At 48.2% G+C, this 16,303-nt stretch overlaps 2 protein-coding genes and 1 long non-coding RNA gene across 5 annotated transcripts in view; 1 reads left to right on the top strand and 2 right to left on the bottom strand.

Moving 5' to 3' along the window:
• Nucleotides 1–1,503: 1,503 nt before the first annotated feature.
• LOC147652594 (uncharacterized) lies at nt 1,504–6,053 on the bottom strand. Its single transcript, XR_015288459.1, has 3 exons — nt 5,972–6,053; nt 5,396–5,714; nt 1,504–1,920 (listed from the first exon to the last, which is right to left on the bottom strand). It is a non-coding gene; the product is annotated as an uncharacterized LOC147652594 (long non-coding RNA).
• A 5,200-nt stretch (nt 6,054–11,253) lies between these two features.
• Nucleotides 11,254–16,153, bottom strand: CCDC177 (coiled-coil domain containing 177). The gene has a single exon (XM_023927927.2). The coding sequence runs from the start codon at nt 16,151–16,153 to the stop codon at nt 14,255–14,257; it is 1,899 nt and encodes a 632-aa protein (XP_023783695.2). The 3' UTR covers nt 11,254–14,254.
• SUSD6 (sushi domain containing 6) overlaps nt 15,978–16,303 on the top strand; it is a 93,893-nt gene continuing 93,567 nt past the window's right edge. For 2 of the 3 annotated variants that reach the window (XM_086894498.1, XM_086894507.1), the window contains exon 1: nt 15,978–16,185. The gene's annotated coding sequence lies outside the window, so the exon portion shown is untranslated. The remainder of the gene's footprint in view (nt 16,186–16,303) is intronic. The other variant, XM_086894502.1, reaches the window with a different exon arrangement.

Here is a 16,303-nt window from a genome sequence, read left to right as displayed (position 1 = left end):
CTCTCTGTGATCACGGCTGGGCACGCAGTTCCTGTGCTGGGGAAATGGGCAGGCAGCCTGTCCCAGAGCAGGGGCTGGGGCATGAGGCTCGGGGATAATGTGGTTTCTCAAGCTAAGCACATAGAAAGCCTGATGTGCCCTTTTCCTTGCTGCTGCTTTTCCCTGGAAAAACAATCTCAAATCACAAGGGCTATAAAACTAGTGCATTTCCCAGCTCTAGCACCATGTAAATAAGTCAGGTCAGATGGGTGGTGTGCCAGAAATTTCCTCAATGTTCTCCTATCTGCATGATTTAACAGACTGCAGCTATATCCTAAGAGCCCTGGAAAGACGTCCCTCTTACATGCAGCAGGGATGTTTTAAGTATCTCTGAATGTCACTGAGGAAAAACAAGCATCTGTTTCCTTGGAGGAAATGGCATGTGTGTCCTAGACAATGGGTTCATGGGGAAAATGGAGGGATGGAGCTGCTGACTTCTTGTAGCTGCAGTGCAGCAAGGGAGAGGTGGTGTTATAAAGAAAGACTTCCTGGTTTAAGGCTCTGAATTAATTTGAATTGTTTTGCAGAATAATGGGCTTGCACTTACTACTGCTGTAATGCGATAGCTAGAGAATATAGCCAAGAAGCTGTAGCTGCCTCTGCAGCAGGAGACATCAATTATGGAAGAAGGAGGCTGTGCTGTATAAGGTCAGAAGACAGTAGGACAGACAGGACTATATTCAGATTTTTCTCTGCCTGTCTGTGTGAGGTTTGCCATGGCAGGGTGTGAGTTCCCAAGGTAATGTGAATTTCTAAGGAGAAATAGGTCATAATTTGCCATCCCCACAGCCCTGATACCACAGCCTGCCATGTTGTGGATGCTAGTTACAGTAGTAAAGCCATGACTTCAGCTCACTTCCTGGAGGCTGTGTGTGGAGAAATGTGAATTGTACAGAAGTGGGATGTGGGTACTCATCTTTAGATAGACAGCTGTGCCAAAGACAAATCAGATTTTACTTTATGGAATCTCCTTTCTCCTTAATCTTCAGAGATTTATTGAAAACAGCCTCTAATCTCTTCTGCTTGCCACAGACAAGCACATTTAACTTCTTTATCACAGGGTGAGTTTTAGTGCCATTCTTAATCTATAGGGGAAAAGGCTTGGAACAGGATCTGTGGCATGTCATCTCTGCCACACACCAGGGATTTCTCCACCGGCATTAACTGCTGCCTGGACCAACACATTCCTACAGACCCTCCAGGAGGTATTCAGGAGCAGCAGCTGGCTGGGGAGCACGTGGGCTAGCAGGCTTGGCTGTGCACTGAGAGGCAGAATGCAGAGGAGTTCCCAAGGGAAAGCTGGCAAAGCCAGCTGGCACTGCCAGAGCAAGGGGAAGGAGAGGAACCAGGGTGCTTGGTGGGAGGGAGCCCCTCTCACACAGCAGGCAGGATCTGGTACCACTAACGGGGAGAAGAAGGAAAGCAGTTGCTGTCCCAGGCCCTTAGACTCACCACAGGAGGGGCTAAATTTAATTACATTTATTTTCCAAGAGCTATTTGTATCTAAACATATATGGACCATTTTTGGGGGGGAAGCTTAATTGCTATCCAGGCTAGCTACTGTAACATTTGGAGGCTGAAGGTTGATGAATCCTCTGGAAGAGATTTTGGTGGTTTTGGCCACCACTGTTTTTGGTGGCCATGCTGTCATCTGGAGCATGGTAGAAATCATGATTAAAGTCTGCTTATAGGGAGGAGCTGAAACTGAATTAGTAAGTAGAGGTGCCAGGCTGGAGCTCCATGGGAGGAGAAAGCAGCTTATGCCATTCCCCAGCTGACCTGGTGAACCTGTGCAGCCATTTCCCTTTCTGGGGAGCACCTTGCAGCTGGGTCAGAACAAGCTCTGGGTTGTGTAGCCAGCTGCATTTCACAGCTGCATCCCTGTGGAGAGAACACAGGACAGGTAGGGCAGTGCTTTATTTCCATGTGGTTAAAAGAGGTCCTTTCCTTCACATGCTCTAGAAGAGAGATGTGGTTTTTCTGAAGGGATTGTGCAACTTTCTGCTATGGACAAAGTGATACTGAGGCTTGGATTGTGCTTTCTGCAGGTCCTGGGAGTGCAGGAACAGTGGCCATGGGAGAGACACTGGAGAGGGCCCTTGGCAGACCGTAAGGCAGATGGTTCTCAGTGCATGTCCCCCTCTCTCTGCTCTTGAGAGTCACTTAATGGAGGAATTTTTTTTCCAAATTAAGAACTATACAGAAAATACATGATGTCAGATTTCCCGACAGGCACAGAGAAATGCAGGTGGGAAAATGAGGGGAGCCAAGGAGCAGTAGTTGAGTGGAAAATCTAAAGCTTTATTAGTGCTCTGTTTTCCACATAACTTTATTTGCACCTATCTCATCCAGGCCCTTGCAGGGCAGGCAGGTTACTTACTCTGGCTGTCAGTCCTGCCTGTGTCTCTGCTGTGCCTTAGCTGTTAGGATGGAGGTGGGTGTATGGAAAGGGCTCTGATATCTGTGCCCTGTCCCAGGAGCATGAACACCATGCACATGACCTCAGTGAGCTCTTTGGAGGATCGACCGGCCTTTACAGAGACAGACATCTCAGAGACAACCAGACCCTTCCTATTCTAAACTCAAGTAATAAAAAACATTTTTATTTTTGATTTATAGCTGAAGAACAGTGAAATTTGCTAAGCTGTGTTAATCCTGCACTTTAGGGTGGGAGCTGCTTCTCCCACATTCCACACCAGCACTGCAGGAAGCATCTCCTGGTGGGAAGATGGAGAAGAGCAGTGCCCCTGGCTGCAGTGTGGTCCTTGCTGTTCACAGGTGAAGCACACAGACTTGGCAGGGTGTGAATATTTCACAGATAAATGGTAACAACTAGGGCCTTTAGGGAGCAGCTGGACTGCAAAAGGCAAGATGTGCTGAGGGAGGTGAGATATCATTTGACTGCTTAGCTGCTTTTGAAAGGCACAACAAGGAACATTTAACACATGTGTAATTTCAACCAGAGTCTTCAGGACCTAGACTCTTGTAGAGATGAAGATTCCTTCTCTGGAGTTCCTGTCATGTATGTGTCTATGAGGAAGTCACTTGGAGAGCTGCAAGCTATTTGTATTACCCAGCTTCTGGTAGAGAGCCTCATCCTCTCAGCCTTTTTCTGTAATCTTAGTTTACACCTTCCCCTTCTATGGAAAGGTGCTGCTGTTGGCTGGCAGCAGGCAGGAGACCATGGCTTATCCTGCCTGGCTCTGTGCAGAGGGTCCTGAGGCACTCACAGCAATGCTGTGGGAGCTGATGCCCGGTGCTAGTGCCTAGTAAGAACCTCGCATTGTAGCTCTCTGTGTCAGGAGTTCTCCTTGCTGTTTTACGGTGGCAGCAGACCTGGGCTCTCTATATTTCAATCTCAAATGAAAAACTTTTCCCCCCATTGGTGTGGGCTGCCCTCCCACAGCCCATGGCTGTGCAGTGACCTGAGGAGCTGGCAGGCCCTGCAGCTCTGCCCTAAAAGGCCAGCTCGCATGGAAATAGGACTTCCCACCTTCTGCTGAAAGTGATGTGTAGAATCTATGTCCTCTGTATTTCTAGATATGTTTCCCCCAGGGTCACTTCTCTTTTGGCCCAGTCTTAGTGCTCAGTTAGTTCTTCAGTCTCTTTAGTACACGGTGCCAAAAACATCCAAGTTGGGAATAAGGGGTGTTTAAAAGAGGGGGTTGTATGTACCCAAAACTGAATACTATTTTTGTTGTTTATCTTCCCGTGACACCAAGTGACATTTTGTGGCAGGTAAGAAGAGTCATGCTGCACTTCCATAGCATCTTAGCAGCATTATTTCCCCAGAAACAGCAATAAAACTGTGGCCTGTGGGCTCGCAATGACAGTTCAGCTCCTCATTTTGTTCCAAGCCCTGGCTGCGTTATCTGTCAGGAAGATAATTCCTTGACCTTGCGGTCAGGGGATGAGTGCTTTGCTTAGTGATTAAGCCACTGCAGTAGATAATATGCTGAGTTTAATCCCTTTGGTAGCTGGTCCTGGAGGGGGGCAGGAGGGGCTGCAAAAACACAGTGGCTTGCAATAGGTCTGGAGACCTCAGAAACGGTGGCAACAGTGCAAAAACTGTGGCTGTATGTGCCCATCCTCCTAAGTTAATTTGGTGGCAGACTGGAAAACAAGCAGCCTATCTAGGGCACTATTTTGTCAAGTGATAGAGCCATATGGTGCAAAAACCCCACAGTCGTCTGAGAGCTTAGGCATGTCAGAAATCAGGGAGTCCTTTTGCGTACTGATCCTGCCTGCTAGCAGGCATATAGAAAAAGAAGGTTTATAATTATTTTTCCCTCTCGATGGGGGAAGGGACTCCTGAACAAACAACTAATCCTGCTGATTTGAACTGGGAAAGAATGAGATACAACCTCTCCTGCTGCTTCAAAGCTGTGGCTGGGATATGGCTGTGAAGCATGCAGCTGGTAGGCTGGAAAGCCCCACAAGCCAGCCTTATTCCAAGTGCAGCAAATGCATCAGAGCATGGGTGCATGGCCAGCTTTCAGGCTGTACAAACTGAGGGCTGAAGCCCACTCTTCCAGTGGTATTTAAGGTTCTGTCTGCAAGTGAAATCAGGGGGAGCTTTGACTGACAGGGTCTCATCTAGGAGGTTTCATCCCCACAGCCAGATTTCTGTCCCCTGCTTTTTGCTTTGTTTCTTGTCCCTGCCAGAGAAGAAGATGGAGACATGAGCCCACATCCAGCTTCCCAGCAGTGAGGCACTATCATTCTTGAAGGAAGACCCTTGGGTTTTTTGAGCAACCCTCTCTTCCCAGGCTGTCACTGCTTAGTTAAGGATTATGATTCCCGTTTAATCTGTCTTTTCCCTTTCACGAGGTCTCTGCTCTTTGGAAACAGCCCCAGCCTCAGATTACCTCTGGCTGTGGTGCCACCTCTGTTGGGCACAGGAACATGCTTGCCCTTGGGAAATTGACCTTGGCAGGCAGGAACCAATCCCGGTCTGGTGGCTGAATCGAAATGGTTGCTTACAAATACAGGCGGGTATGGATCTGCTCTTTGCAAAACGCTGCCAGCCAGCAGTGCAGCTCCCTAATGAGAACTGGGCTGTGGGCATGCTGTGGGTCTCTACCAAACCCTGGCAGTTTGATATTAAATTTGGTCTTTGGGGAAAAAAAATTACCATCTTAAAAAGAAAAACAGAAGAAAATGAAACAAAACACCCAAACCCAACCAACCAACAAAAACAAAACAAAACCCCAGAAACCTAAATAAACCCCCCAAAAAACCCAACTAAAAACCCCCAACAGCTGCCTCCCCCCACCAAAAAAACCCCAAAACCCTATAATTAAAACAGTCTTTCGTAGAAAAATGCCTCTTCATCCTGTTGTCTTGAGATACATACCTCTTCTTAGCTCATCCTCCTTGTCCTAGCACTGACTAATGGTAAAATCTTTTCTCTGCCAGCCCAGATTCAAATACTAAAAGAGGTGCTCCTCATCACCCTCTGCTTCACAGGAGCACCCTGGGCACACTTGGCTGCTGCCCTAGAGCCCAAAGGGAGTAGTTTAGCTCAGGCTCCTTCCTAACATTGTGGGGTGCTGTCTGACAGATGTCTGGAGCAGCACCCATGCAGGCCTGGGGCAGAGGAAGCCACGGTGCTGGGTGCTCCAGAAGGTATTTCTCTGCTGCTGCAATGGAGGAGCCTTCAACGGGAAGGAGACCTAAAAAAATTCACAATTCATCATGACTTTCATGTAGGGTCACAGTCTTATTTTCATTATGTTATACATTCGTTTAAGTCCTGCCTGTGCTTATCCCAGGCTTCTCTTTTCCATCCTTACTCCCACCATGCACTCAGGACATGTTTCTTTGCTGTAGTGGTATGAGAGCCATCATATCTGGAGATGTCTAGAACAGACACTCTGGCCAAACATAAGGGCACTGTTTTCTTTGTTGGAAAACATGATTCCTTTCTTACCTGAGGTCCTAAGTACTTTCCACCATTCTTCATTCCCTGAGGGCGCCTAAATTGTGTGAAGCTGCTTGGCCATATACATCTGCTGCATGAGACATATAAAAACCATGTTTCCTACAGTTTTAAGTGTATTATTTAAATACCTCATTTTGTTATTTCTTTCTTCTTCAGGCATTCCTTCATTTCCTCTGGAGAGTAATTTTGTGCCTCCAGTTTCCCTATGGGAAAACTTAGGCTAAAATTATTCTCTGTACATCTGATACATCAACTCCCTGGCCGGCCTTGCCTGCCTGCAGGACACCTCCCTGTACCTGAGGACACTGCAGTGTGTTGCCATGGAGAGGACTCAGGCAGCATTACTGGGTCAGCAGGTACTGTACAGCACGGGAGTTTATACAGCACTGGCTGTGTAAGAAGGATGGAAAGGGCCCTCAGGGTTCCAGGAGACTGCAGAAATTCCCCTGGTAGCTTACAGTAAATTTTCTGTGCATTTGGGGACTCGCAGGCTGTGACTGAATCACGTGGCATCTATGTTATGGTACAGTGTCTTTGCAGGGAGGGATCTGCAGGTTCCCAGAGATGGCAGGAGCTGCAAGAAATCTCCAGAGCAGCACAGTGCAGTCTGATCAGAGACACTTAGAGCAGACAGTAGCTCTGGGTGTGAACATCATTGCCTTCAGGAATCTCTACCATTTTTTTGATGGAACCGTAAGTAAAATGCATTGAAATATCCAATTCTGCAAACAGATTGTGCAGGTTTTTTGAGAAATTGTAAGAATCACAGAAAACTTCTGTTACAAGACAGAGTGCCTTCTGTCTGAAAAGTATTAGGACTCACAGCACCTATGAGATGTAAGTTGGAGTGGCAGCTACCATGAAAAGGGATATGGAATATATCTACAGCTAACCTAAGATGAAAGGTGTTCTAGTGTTGCATAAAGGCCTGAAGCTCTCAGCTTGCCTACCTGCCTACCATTTTCTGAGAGCAGACAGATCACCTCTGGTTTGCTGAAACAATCCTCCCTGGATTTACTTCCTCTTGAGCAACACAAGGTGAAACTGGTAACAGAAAAAGCAACATCATGGCTTATAGCTGTTACAACATGTCTAAAATCCCTGTCAGGATGGGTCATGCAGACCTGTATGAGCTAGATATGAATTTACTGGTAGAGTTCAGGTCATAAGGAGAAGCTGGTGATAGTGGTGATAGCACGGATGTATCTCTGGATGCCAGCCTGTCCCCAAAGCCCCTGTGCACGATGTGGTGATGATTGCAGAAAGGAAAGCTTCCCTCTCAGGCAAGAAGCGTTGAGCACTGGCCTAAGCAGGGAGGGCAACAGCTGAGCACTTCCTCTGGGGATATTAATGCTTGCCCTTTCATGGAACTGGGAAAGCAATGCAGGGCAAGTAAATTAGCTGGTGTTTGACAATTGAAAATAAAACAATAACATCCCTTTGCTACGCCACAACAGCCCAGTTTTTCTGTAGGTTTTCCATCTACACCACCCAAAGCCCAAATTCAGACAGTTCCTATAGCTGCTCGTGCACAGACATGCCCCAGTTTAAGGCAGAGCAAATTAGTTTTCTTGAAGCCTCTGCAGACAAGTGGAGATTTGGCTGCATCCTATGGTTAGCTCCCCAGCTACCTAGCTGCAGGCAATGGCAGCAGGAGCCTCAGGATCAAACTAGGAAACAAGGACAGCTTGACAGCTTGAGGTGGAAGCTGAAAATGGTGCAGAGGCTCCTAGAATGTCTGGATGAAGGTTGCTGAAATTCCCTGATGAGAACAAACTACCACTCTTCCATCAGGGCTCATGTCAGGTGTGGACCGAGTGCACCCAGGATGGCTGCGTAGTGGTCCCTCTACAGTGAAAATAGTGCCTGCTCATGGATCTCACCTTTTCCTTGAAACAGCAGAAATAGCTGTTGCTGGGAGGTAAACATGAAGCCTGTCTTGTCAGCATGTAGAGGAGACAGGTGTATAAGCAGCAAAGCTTGTGAACAGAGTGGTCCCCTCCCAGGGTCTAATAAATTGCACGCAACCTGGAATTTAACAAAACTTTCACTTGCTGGCTTAATATGGCTTTTTTCAGGAGGGAAAGAAAAATGGCTTTCAGCTTTACCAACACATGTGCTTTGTGCTCCCTTCCTCATTTATTTTCCTGTCTCTTATAAATCATTAAATAATTGTCAAAAATAGCACAGCTTATTTTGGAGGTGATTAAAAAAGAGACTAAATTATCACCATCACTCTCCTACAAACCAAAACATTCCCACTAGCACCCAACAGACAAAGAGCCAAATCTCTTACTCTCCACTGTTTAGTTTACTGTCTGACAAGGTACTTCTGTGCCAGCTGCTCTTCCCCTCAGCTGCACTGAGCTGCTTAAGCAGACACTGTTTGTAAACACCCAGGAACACAGTGTCCAGCACCAGGGTATTGACAAATTTGTCACCCAGTCTAAAAATATCAACTGATATGTGACCATCCCATTGCCTGGGTACTGCTCAGGCAGGAGGAAATTTCCACCGAGCTCTTGAAAGCGTAAGCTCTGCCAAGCCACTGTGATTTACATAAATAATGAAAAGTTTAATATATCTAGACTGTATTCACTCCTGGAATAACTCTGCTGGCCCTAGAGAGGTAACTAATGGGATGAACTGGGCCCTGTAGGTTTAATGTGCTGAAAGGAAGTGTTATTGTATGCTGTCATACATAGAGATCTAAGTGATTCTAGCTAGCCAGGATGGTATAAGGATACTCACTCAATGTTTACTCATTCATTTAACATTTCCATCTGTAGCTCCTGCCCATTTCTGCTAATGCGCCTTCCTCTCACCCTGCCCCTGTTCTGGGCTCCCAGTGCAACTTTATTTAACCTTCAGGCCCCCCATTTAAAAATGTTTCAGGGTTTGGGGGCAATGCCCAGAGGTGGTGGCTGGTGCCTTAAAACCTTTATCCTCCATGCAGCATCAGCTGCAGATCAGGAGTCAGGAGAGCTGCCACAGCAGGGGCACAGGGATATCCCTCCACTGCAACCAGGAGAGGTTAATTAGAGGACTACATGAGGATTAGGGAAGATGTGAGTGAGAGGAGGCCAACATGGCCCAGGGCAAATCACATCAGTTCTTTCTGCTTCAGTTTGCCTGTACTTAGGCTGGGGGCAATAACTAGTTTACCTCACAGACAGGTCCTGAGATTAGATGCAGAGAGCTGTGTAAAGCACATAAGAACAAAATAGCACTGGCAGTTTGGTTTTGTAATACAGGATAATTCTTACTGCCAGAGTGGTTTTGTAATGCAGAGGATTCCTTGCTGAATGGCAGGGATGCAGGAGATATGTGCAAAGTTACCAGAGGAAGACTTGGCTCCCCTCAGATTAAAATCTTACAATAACAAGGTAATGTTTCACAGTAAAGATGCATGCTCAAAAAATGGGCTAAGGACAAAGTCAGACCTAGAACCAAATTTTTTTCATATGCTAGTGTTAAGAGGCATGTGGGATGTGGGGCATATTCCATTATGAAGGCTCTGAAGACTGGCCTCCCCAGAGTGCCGGATGCTCTCCATGAAGGGAGAATCTGTTTCCCGGTATCTTGTGTTGGAAGAGTTTTGCAATTTTTTATCTTGTTACAAGTGTTTTCTCTTCAAACCACCACCTAGGAATATCTCACCAAAAAGGAGGGCAGAACTGCTGCCTGCCTAGAAACCAGAAGCATTATGATTTTCTTACTGTGCCTCTGTACTGGCTCTTTAGAGTGGGGGCTACTTACTGGCCAAGGACTTGTGGGGCTGCACTGCCCCAAGCAGTTGTATTAGGGCTCTGTCAGCTCCCACAACATCCCTGTACTGTGCTGGAAAGTAGGTATCTCAGGACTGATTTCCAGAAGGACTGGGCTAAGCCAGTGTCTTCCTCTTCTTCGCCTACAACAGCCTTCTTTTCCAACTATGCAGGCTAAATCCAATCCTAACAAACCATATTCCCTGAGAGCTTGACTCAGCAAAGCATTAGAGCTTACATTTGATTGCTTTGAAGGGGGCCTGTGTGATCTGAGATCACAGAGCACCTCCCAGAGCACCTCTGCTCTCCTGGATGTAGTGGCTGCTCCACTAAACATCAGCACAGTCCCAGGTCCACAGAGCAGAACTATGTGTGAAGAAACAGTCACCATCCATAATTTGCTGCATCTAACTAGCTTTGTATCTCATCCTTACATCTCCCTGAATCTTCTTTAGAACAAAACCAAAAAAGCCAAAAAAAAAAAAAAAAAGGCATTTCAACTATTACATTTTTGTCTTTACCAGCAGAAGAATGCCCACATCTGAAAGCAAGTCTTTCTTTGATGCAACAACTGCAGCAATGAGAAGCTGTCCTCAGGTAGGATATGATAAGCCTGGCTGTGTATTGCAAATTCTGTTTCCCACGCCTCCCTTTCCAGCCTTGGCTTAATAACGACATGTAAATCAAACTAAATCCCCTCTCAAACCTGTGAGCACAGCATATTCAGCATTTGTGTAGCAAACAGAATTCCCCTGGCATCGGGAGAAATTTTAGCACAGAATGAGTCTGGAGCTCCATAAGCATCCTAAGAGGAAAATAGTAGGTGTAACCAAGGTAAGAAATCTAATCCTCGCATCCTTCATATTCATGTGGTGAAAGAACTTAGTATAAACTTGCTTAAAATTTACCTTGTAAAATATTAAGTAGTGGTGGTGCAGCTGCTCCTCCTAATAGCTTTTAGACGTATCTGCCAAATTCAACCTTGACAGAGAGAGTGTTTTAGTGATGAATTTTGTGTGAAGAGGAAGCATGCAGGTAAGACTGTTGGCACTCTCTCTGGCACTGAAGGGCTCCAGTTTCAGTGCAGATACCATTAAAAACTAGACAATCCACATAAACAAGAGTTTCTGAACATACAAGATGTGTTCCATTGTGTTGCAAAATTCCTCCAGAGCTCAGCCAAAAGAAACTGCTCCTTAGTCAGTTCTTTTCCGCCATGTTGATTGCTTTGATTTTCAGTTCTCCCCTAACCTGCAGAACAACAGCAAAAACACCAAATAAGCCCCTTCTAAAAGGGACATACTTTTTACGTGTGACCCAGGGTTTAATTTCTGTTCCTACAGAAATCCAGCAGAATTCCTTCTCAAATAAACAGAAGCAAAAGCAGAACCAAGAAATACCTCTCATGCCTCCACCCAAACTGCTTAAATTTTCCATGCTGCAATTTTAAACTCATAAACTCCACTGAATTTCATGGACTTTGGACGTAAACCACTACAGAAATAAAAAATATCCATACACAGTTTAATGTCTTTTGAAAAAAAAAATATTTTTTTCTCAGATTGCACATTCAAAACTTGAGCTGTACACTGCACAGTATAGGAACACTAGTTTGCCAATCCAATTACCATCACGTAGGTTTGTGTTGATTAGTTCAGCTGTAGCCCCAAGGTGTCAAACTCAGTCAGCAGCAAGAGATGGACCCCAGGTGTAATTACAGTCAGTGGCCAAGACATGTCTCCAGGGCTGCAGCGTATTCTCCGTCTGGAAATGCCCTTGTCACAGGGAGGTTTGGACAGTCTTCAGGTACACTGCAGCAGAGCTTTAGGGAAAACATGCTGCTCCAGCTAGAGGCTGCCTGCTCATTCACCCACCACCATCTGCCTTCCTTCTACCGTTTCCCAGCTCTCCCCATTTTCCCTCTGCTAAATGAACCAAGCAGTGAATTTCAATCACAGTGCAACGACACAGGAAGCAAAAACCCTTAAATCCATGCTGGCAGGCTTTCTCTGCAGCCCCAAAGGCTACAAACCAGATGAAACATTGGCTGTGCTGGAGTCACTGCAGGTTTTATCCCAACTCTAGTGCTGTCAAGGAGCAAGGGCAGTTTTGCACTGGCTGGATTTGGGCCACTGGCCATCTCTTGTAGGTCTTTGCAGCTACAAGGGCACACATAGATCACTGCAGCATAGACAACATGTGGAGAAGTCTATGTTTTTTCAAGGACCTTGTCCAGTGTTGGAGCAGGATTCGTTTCACTGTTCTAATTGCTGCTTTGAGGACGAGGGTGAGGGGATAGCCTCCCTGCTGGAAACAGTAATTCAGCTGTCCTTTCCACAGCTACCAGATTTGGGTGTTAATGCTTTTCACCAAAGGATGTTTTACTTTAATAACCACTCAAATAAATAAATACATAAATAAATAAATATAACTTTGTGCTTTATAAGCAACATTTGTCCGAAGTCTTTGAAGTGCTTTGCTAAGTCGAGTCTTACTATTTCCTGTGAGTCCCAGCAACCCCAAGAGCCCAACTCCACTTCCCTTTGTGCCAATAGGAGCAAGTCCAGTCTCTGAAGACTTGCCTGGCATTACACAGTGAGCCAACGACTGACAGAGCAAACATTGCTCAGGTGCCCTAATTCCTACTTTCATGCTGCTTGCCCTTAACACCACCAATTGTACTATGTCTCAGAGACCAAGTCCTATAAAAATAATAATAAAAAATACCTACTTCTTAATTTTCAACACTGTTTGTGTAATGTCTCTGGCCTTGCAGGGCACCAAGGTGCATTTGGTCTATTGTTACTGTTCATTCAACATCTTCTTTAAAGCCTTCTAGGAGGGCTCTGATCTGCTGTTACCTCCTGGGAAATTCTGGTAAGCAATCTATGCATGCGAGACTGCTTATCTGTGCCATACGTCAACCCTCTTCTGGTTGTCTCTTCTACTGTGTTGTACATCAGAGACATCTGCAAAGAAACAAAACCCTGTCTTTTCTTGCTGCTTCTCCTCTGTGCTCCAGGTCTGGCTGCTACCACCAGAGCAACCCAATACAGCATCACGGATGGTGGAGCAGAGAGCTGATGCTGCCCAGAGCCAGAAAAAAGTGCCTGCTTTGGATGTGTGCTTGCAACTCCAATTCAACGAAGAGTAAACGTAGAAACCTGGAGCAGAACACTGTTGTACTTGAATGCTGTGCGCAGGGCACAGGTAGGCTTTTCACATTTCTGTGTATTTAATTGTAGAAGGACTCAGTTCCCTCTGAACAGTGTTAACTCTTATAGAAAAGACATGATCCTCCTCTAAGAGAATCCGTAATGTACCTTATTTTGTGCATCTACTCTTTCTTGTGCTCTATATAAGAAGACAACTCTTAGCACCAGCGGACAGAAAAATGCTGCCCTGCTCAGCAGATGATAAGAGCTGGGCGAATGTCTCATTGTATGCAGCTCATGAGAACTATAAGGTTGGAAGGGAACTCTGGAGAACATCTGGTCCAACCTCCTGCTCAAGGTAGGGCAAATTAGATAAGGTGGCTGAGGGTCTTCTTAAATTTTGAGAATTCCTGATGGTGGTGATTTCCATTTACAAGTGACCTCTGTATGTCCCCCAAAGTCCAGATTCCAGAGGTTCACTCATTTTTATATCTTAATGAACAAGTGGCTTGTGTGGGTGCTTGTCAGTTTGTGAACCGTCCACAAATTTCTCTCCCTTTCTCCATCCTCCAAAAGAAAAGAAGGAATTCTACAGATGTTTGCAAGAGAAACTTGGAAAGGAGAAGGAGAGGTGAGGATACCTGGGAGGGGTAACAGTTACAAACAGCATAAATGGAATTTTGTTTGTGAGCACTTTCAGACAGCTTCAGCCCAGCTCTGATCATGATGTCTACTTGTATGGCCTTGATCTGTGCTTTCCCTAGCTTGGTACTAGCAGCAGCCAAGGGGCACCCAAGGGTGTACGGCTTTCTGTACTCCAGCCTTCCTCACCTTCAGCTCAGCATGGGAGTGCAGCAGCTTTGAAAATGCAGTCCAGTAACTTAAGCCGAATTACCCGTCACTCCAGGCAGGATCAGCTGGGGTGGTTTTGGTTCTTATTCAGCAGGCTCTAGAAGTCATCAACCTCTGTTCGCATTTCCAGCTGGAGAGCACAGCTGTAGTCACCTCTGGTGAGGACCATCAATCAGTAACTCAAGAGGCTTCAAGCAGACTTTGCAGCTCTCTCCAAAAAAACGCATGTGCTTGAGGGGTGGAGGACACAAAAACTTGGTCCCTCTCTGTAAAGATGACTGAGATCAGTCTTTAAAACACACCCAGAACGAAAAACGTATTTAAAACAGTATGTGAAATAGCTGCCACATTTTTGTGCGGTACCCTGCTCCCCCAAAATATGAAATTAGAGTGGGCGTTGGTTTTCGTTCTTTTTTCAATGCTCATGCCGAGGAGCTTTCTGTCACATCATGATGGACAACCAGCGGTGCATCCTCACTCACCCATGACAAGATCTTTCATTTCTTACTAAGGTGAGCATGCAGTTCTGCTTCGAAGGCCATCTTGTCAAAGGTGCGCATGTTCGTCTCCTCCCGCACCTTTTCCCGGACATGGAAGGATGCTCGAGCAACAGACCTGGCATTTTCTAAGACAGTCTTCTTCTCCTTGAAGATCTGCTCACTTCTCTCCAGCTTCCTCTCTATAGAGAGGAGTATTTCCCTGCGCCTCAAGTCCTCATACTGTTCCACCTTTTGCTTGTTCATCTTCTGCACTTTTTCCTTTTCCAGACGGCTCAAGACCACTTTGCGGGCTTTTTCTTGGACAGCCTCTTCAGCCACCTGGGCAGCATGCTGGAGCTTTCTCTCTCTCTCTCTAGCCAGTGCTTCCAAGTGCTCCCTCTGCTCTCTTTCCTTCCTCTCTGCTGCCAGTTTAGCTCTCTGGATCTGCATGTCCTCACGCCTGGCCTTCTCCCTCAGCTCCTGGTTCCTTTTCTCCACAAGCTGCTCGTAGTTCTCCTGAGCCTTTGTCAAACTCATCTGCAGGGATGCCTTCAGCATTTCCTTCTCTTCTGCCTCTTGCTTGGCCAGTTCCTTCAGCAAGGCCTCATGCTTCAGCTTCTCTGCTTGGTTGAACAGTCTCTTTTCCTTCTGCAGCTGCACCTCCTTCTTCAGCCTCTTCTGTGCAGCTGTGGACAGCTTCTCTTGCAGGAGCTGCTCCTCTCGCTCCTGGTGCTCCTTCTTGACCTCTTCCTTCGCCTTCAGGTTGAGCTCTTGATGGAGCTTTTTCTGCTTGTCCTCCCTGATGGCCCTCTCCAGCCTCTCCCTCCGCAGCCGCTCCTGCTTCTCCGCTTGCTCCCGCCACCTCTCCTCACACACCAGGAGCTGCCTCTGTTTCATCAGGGCGGCTTCCTCCTGCTCCTGGTTCAGTCTCCCTCGCCGCTTCTCCACCTGGCTCTCCCACATCCGCTGTCCCTGCAGGAGGGCCTTCTGCTTCTCCTTCTCCTCCTGCTCCTTCCTCTGCTCAGCCAGGCGCCGCTGGCTGTCCCACTGCAGGTGGGCTGCCTGCCGCTGCTCCCGCAGGAGGTTGGCCTCCTGGTGCTTGGCGATCATCAGTGCCGCGATCTTCTTATCTCTCTCTGGCACCTCTGAGAGACCCTTCTTCCTCTTCACCTCCCTGACGATCCTCTCGACTCTCTGGGCAGTCTGTGGCGAGTGGCTGAGGTCGCCCAGGCTGAAGCTGCGCCCCAGCAGAGCCCCATTGGCGGCGGCCACCCCCCGACCCCGGCCGCACACCTTGCCCCCGCGCTCCCGCAGGCTCTCCCCGCTGTAGGACGACGAAGCCCCCGACTCAGAGGAGGTCTTGCCCCAGCTACCCTCGCGGCGCTTCTGCAGCGAGTCCAGGGAGTGGCTCTTGCCTTTGGCACCCCTCGATGCCCTGGCCTTCCCCCCGCCATGGGTCCGGGGCCCTCCGGCAGCCGCGGCCGCAGCCCGGGAGGAGACGCGGGCGGCGGGCGAAGGCGGCAGGCTGCCGAGGGGCGCGAGGATCCGCCTCTTCTCCTCCCGGATAATCCTCTCCCGCTCCTCCCGGCACTGCTGCAGCTTGCGGCGGCGCTCCCGCTCGTAGGCCTCGTAGAGGCCGGCGGCCACCCGCATGGAGCGCCCGGGCGCCTCTCTCAGCAGGTCCCCCAGCGCCCGCGGCAGCAGCTCCACGGGCCGCACGGCGCAGCGGGCGCAGGCCTCCAGCGACCGCGGGCTGGTCAGCACGTACCGGCTGCCCTCCGCCGCCGCGCAGTCGAAGTTGTACAGGTCCAGGTGCAGCAGCGGCGACTGCTCTCCAGGACGGGCCGGCTCTCCCCCCGCTGCCCCCCCGGGTGCCGGGCAGGGCTGCGGGGGAGGCTCGGCCGGCGGCTCCACCATGGCTCGGCCTGCGGGGCAGAGAGCGGCGGCGGGTGAGCGGGCGGGCAGCGGGCGCGCAGACCCCTTTGTGTCCCCGGGCAGGGGCGCGAAGCGGCTGGGATGGGGCGGCGGGGTGTGCGCCGAGGGTGCCTGGGCTGGGCTGCGCTTCCG

Source organism: Cyanistes caeruleus, chromosome 6 (assembly GCF_971803275.1).
Source record: "Cyanistes caeruleus chromosome 6, bCyaCae1.hap1.1, whole genome shotgun sequence".
In the NCBI taxonomy this organism is placed as follows: domain Eukaryota; kingdom Metazoa; phylum Chordata; class Aves; order Passeriformes; family Paridae; genus Cyanistes; species Cyanistes caeruleus.
Note: the sequence above shows the minus strand (reverse complement) of the source record. Positions and strands in the feature narration are given on the sequence as shown.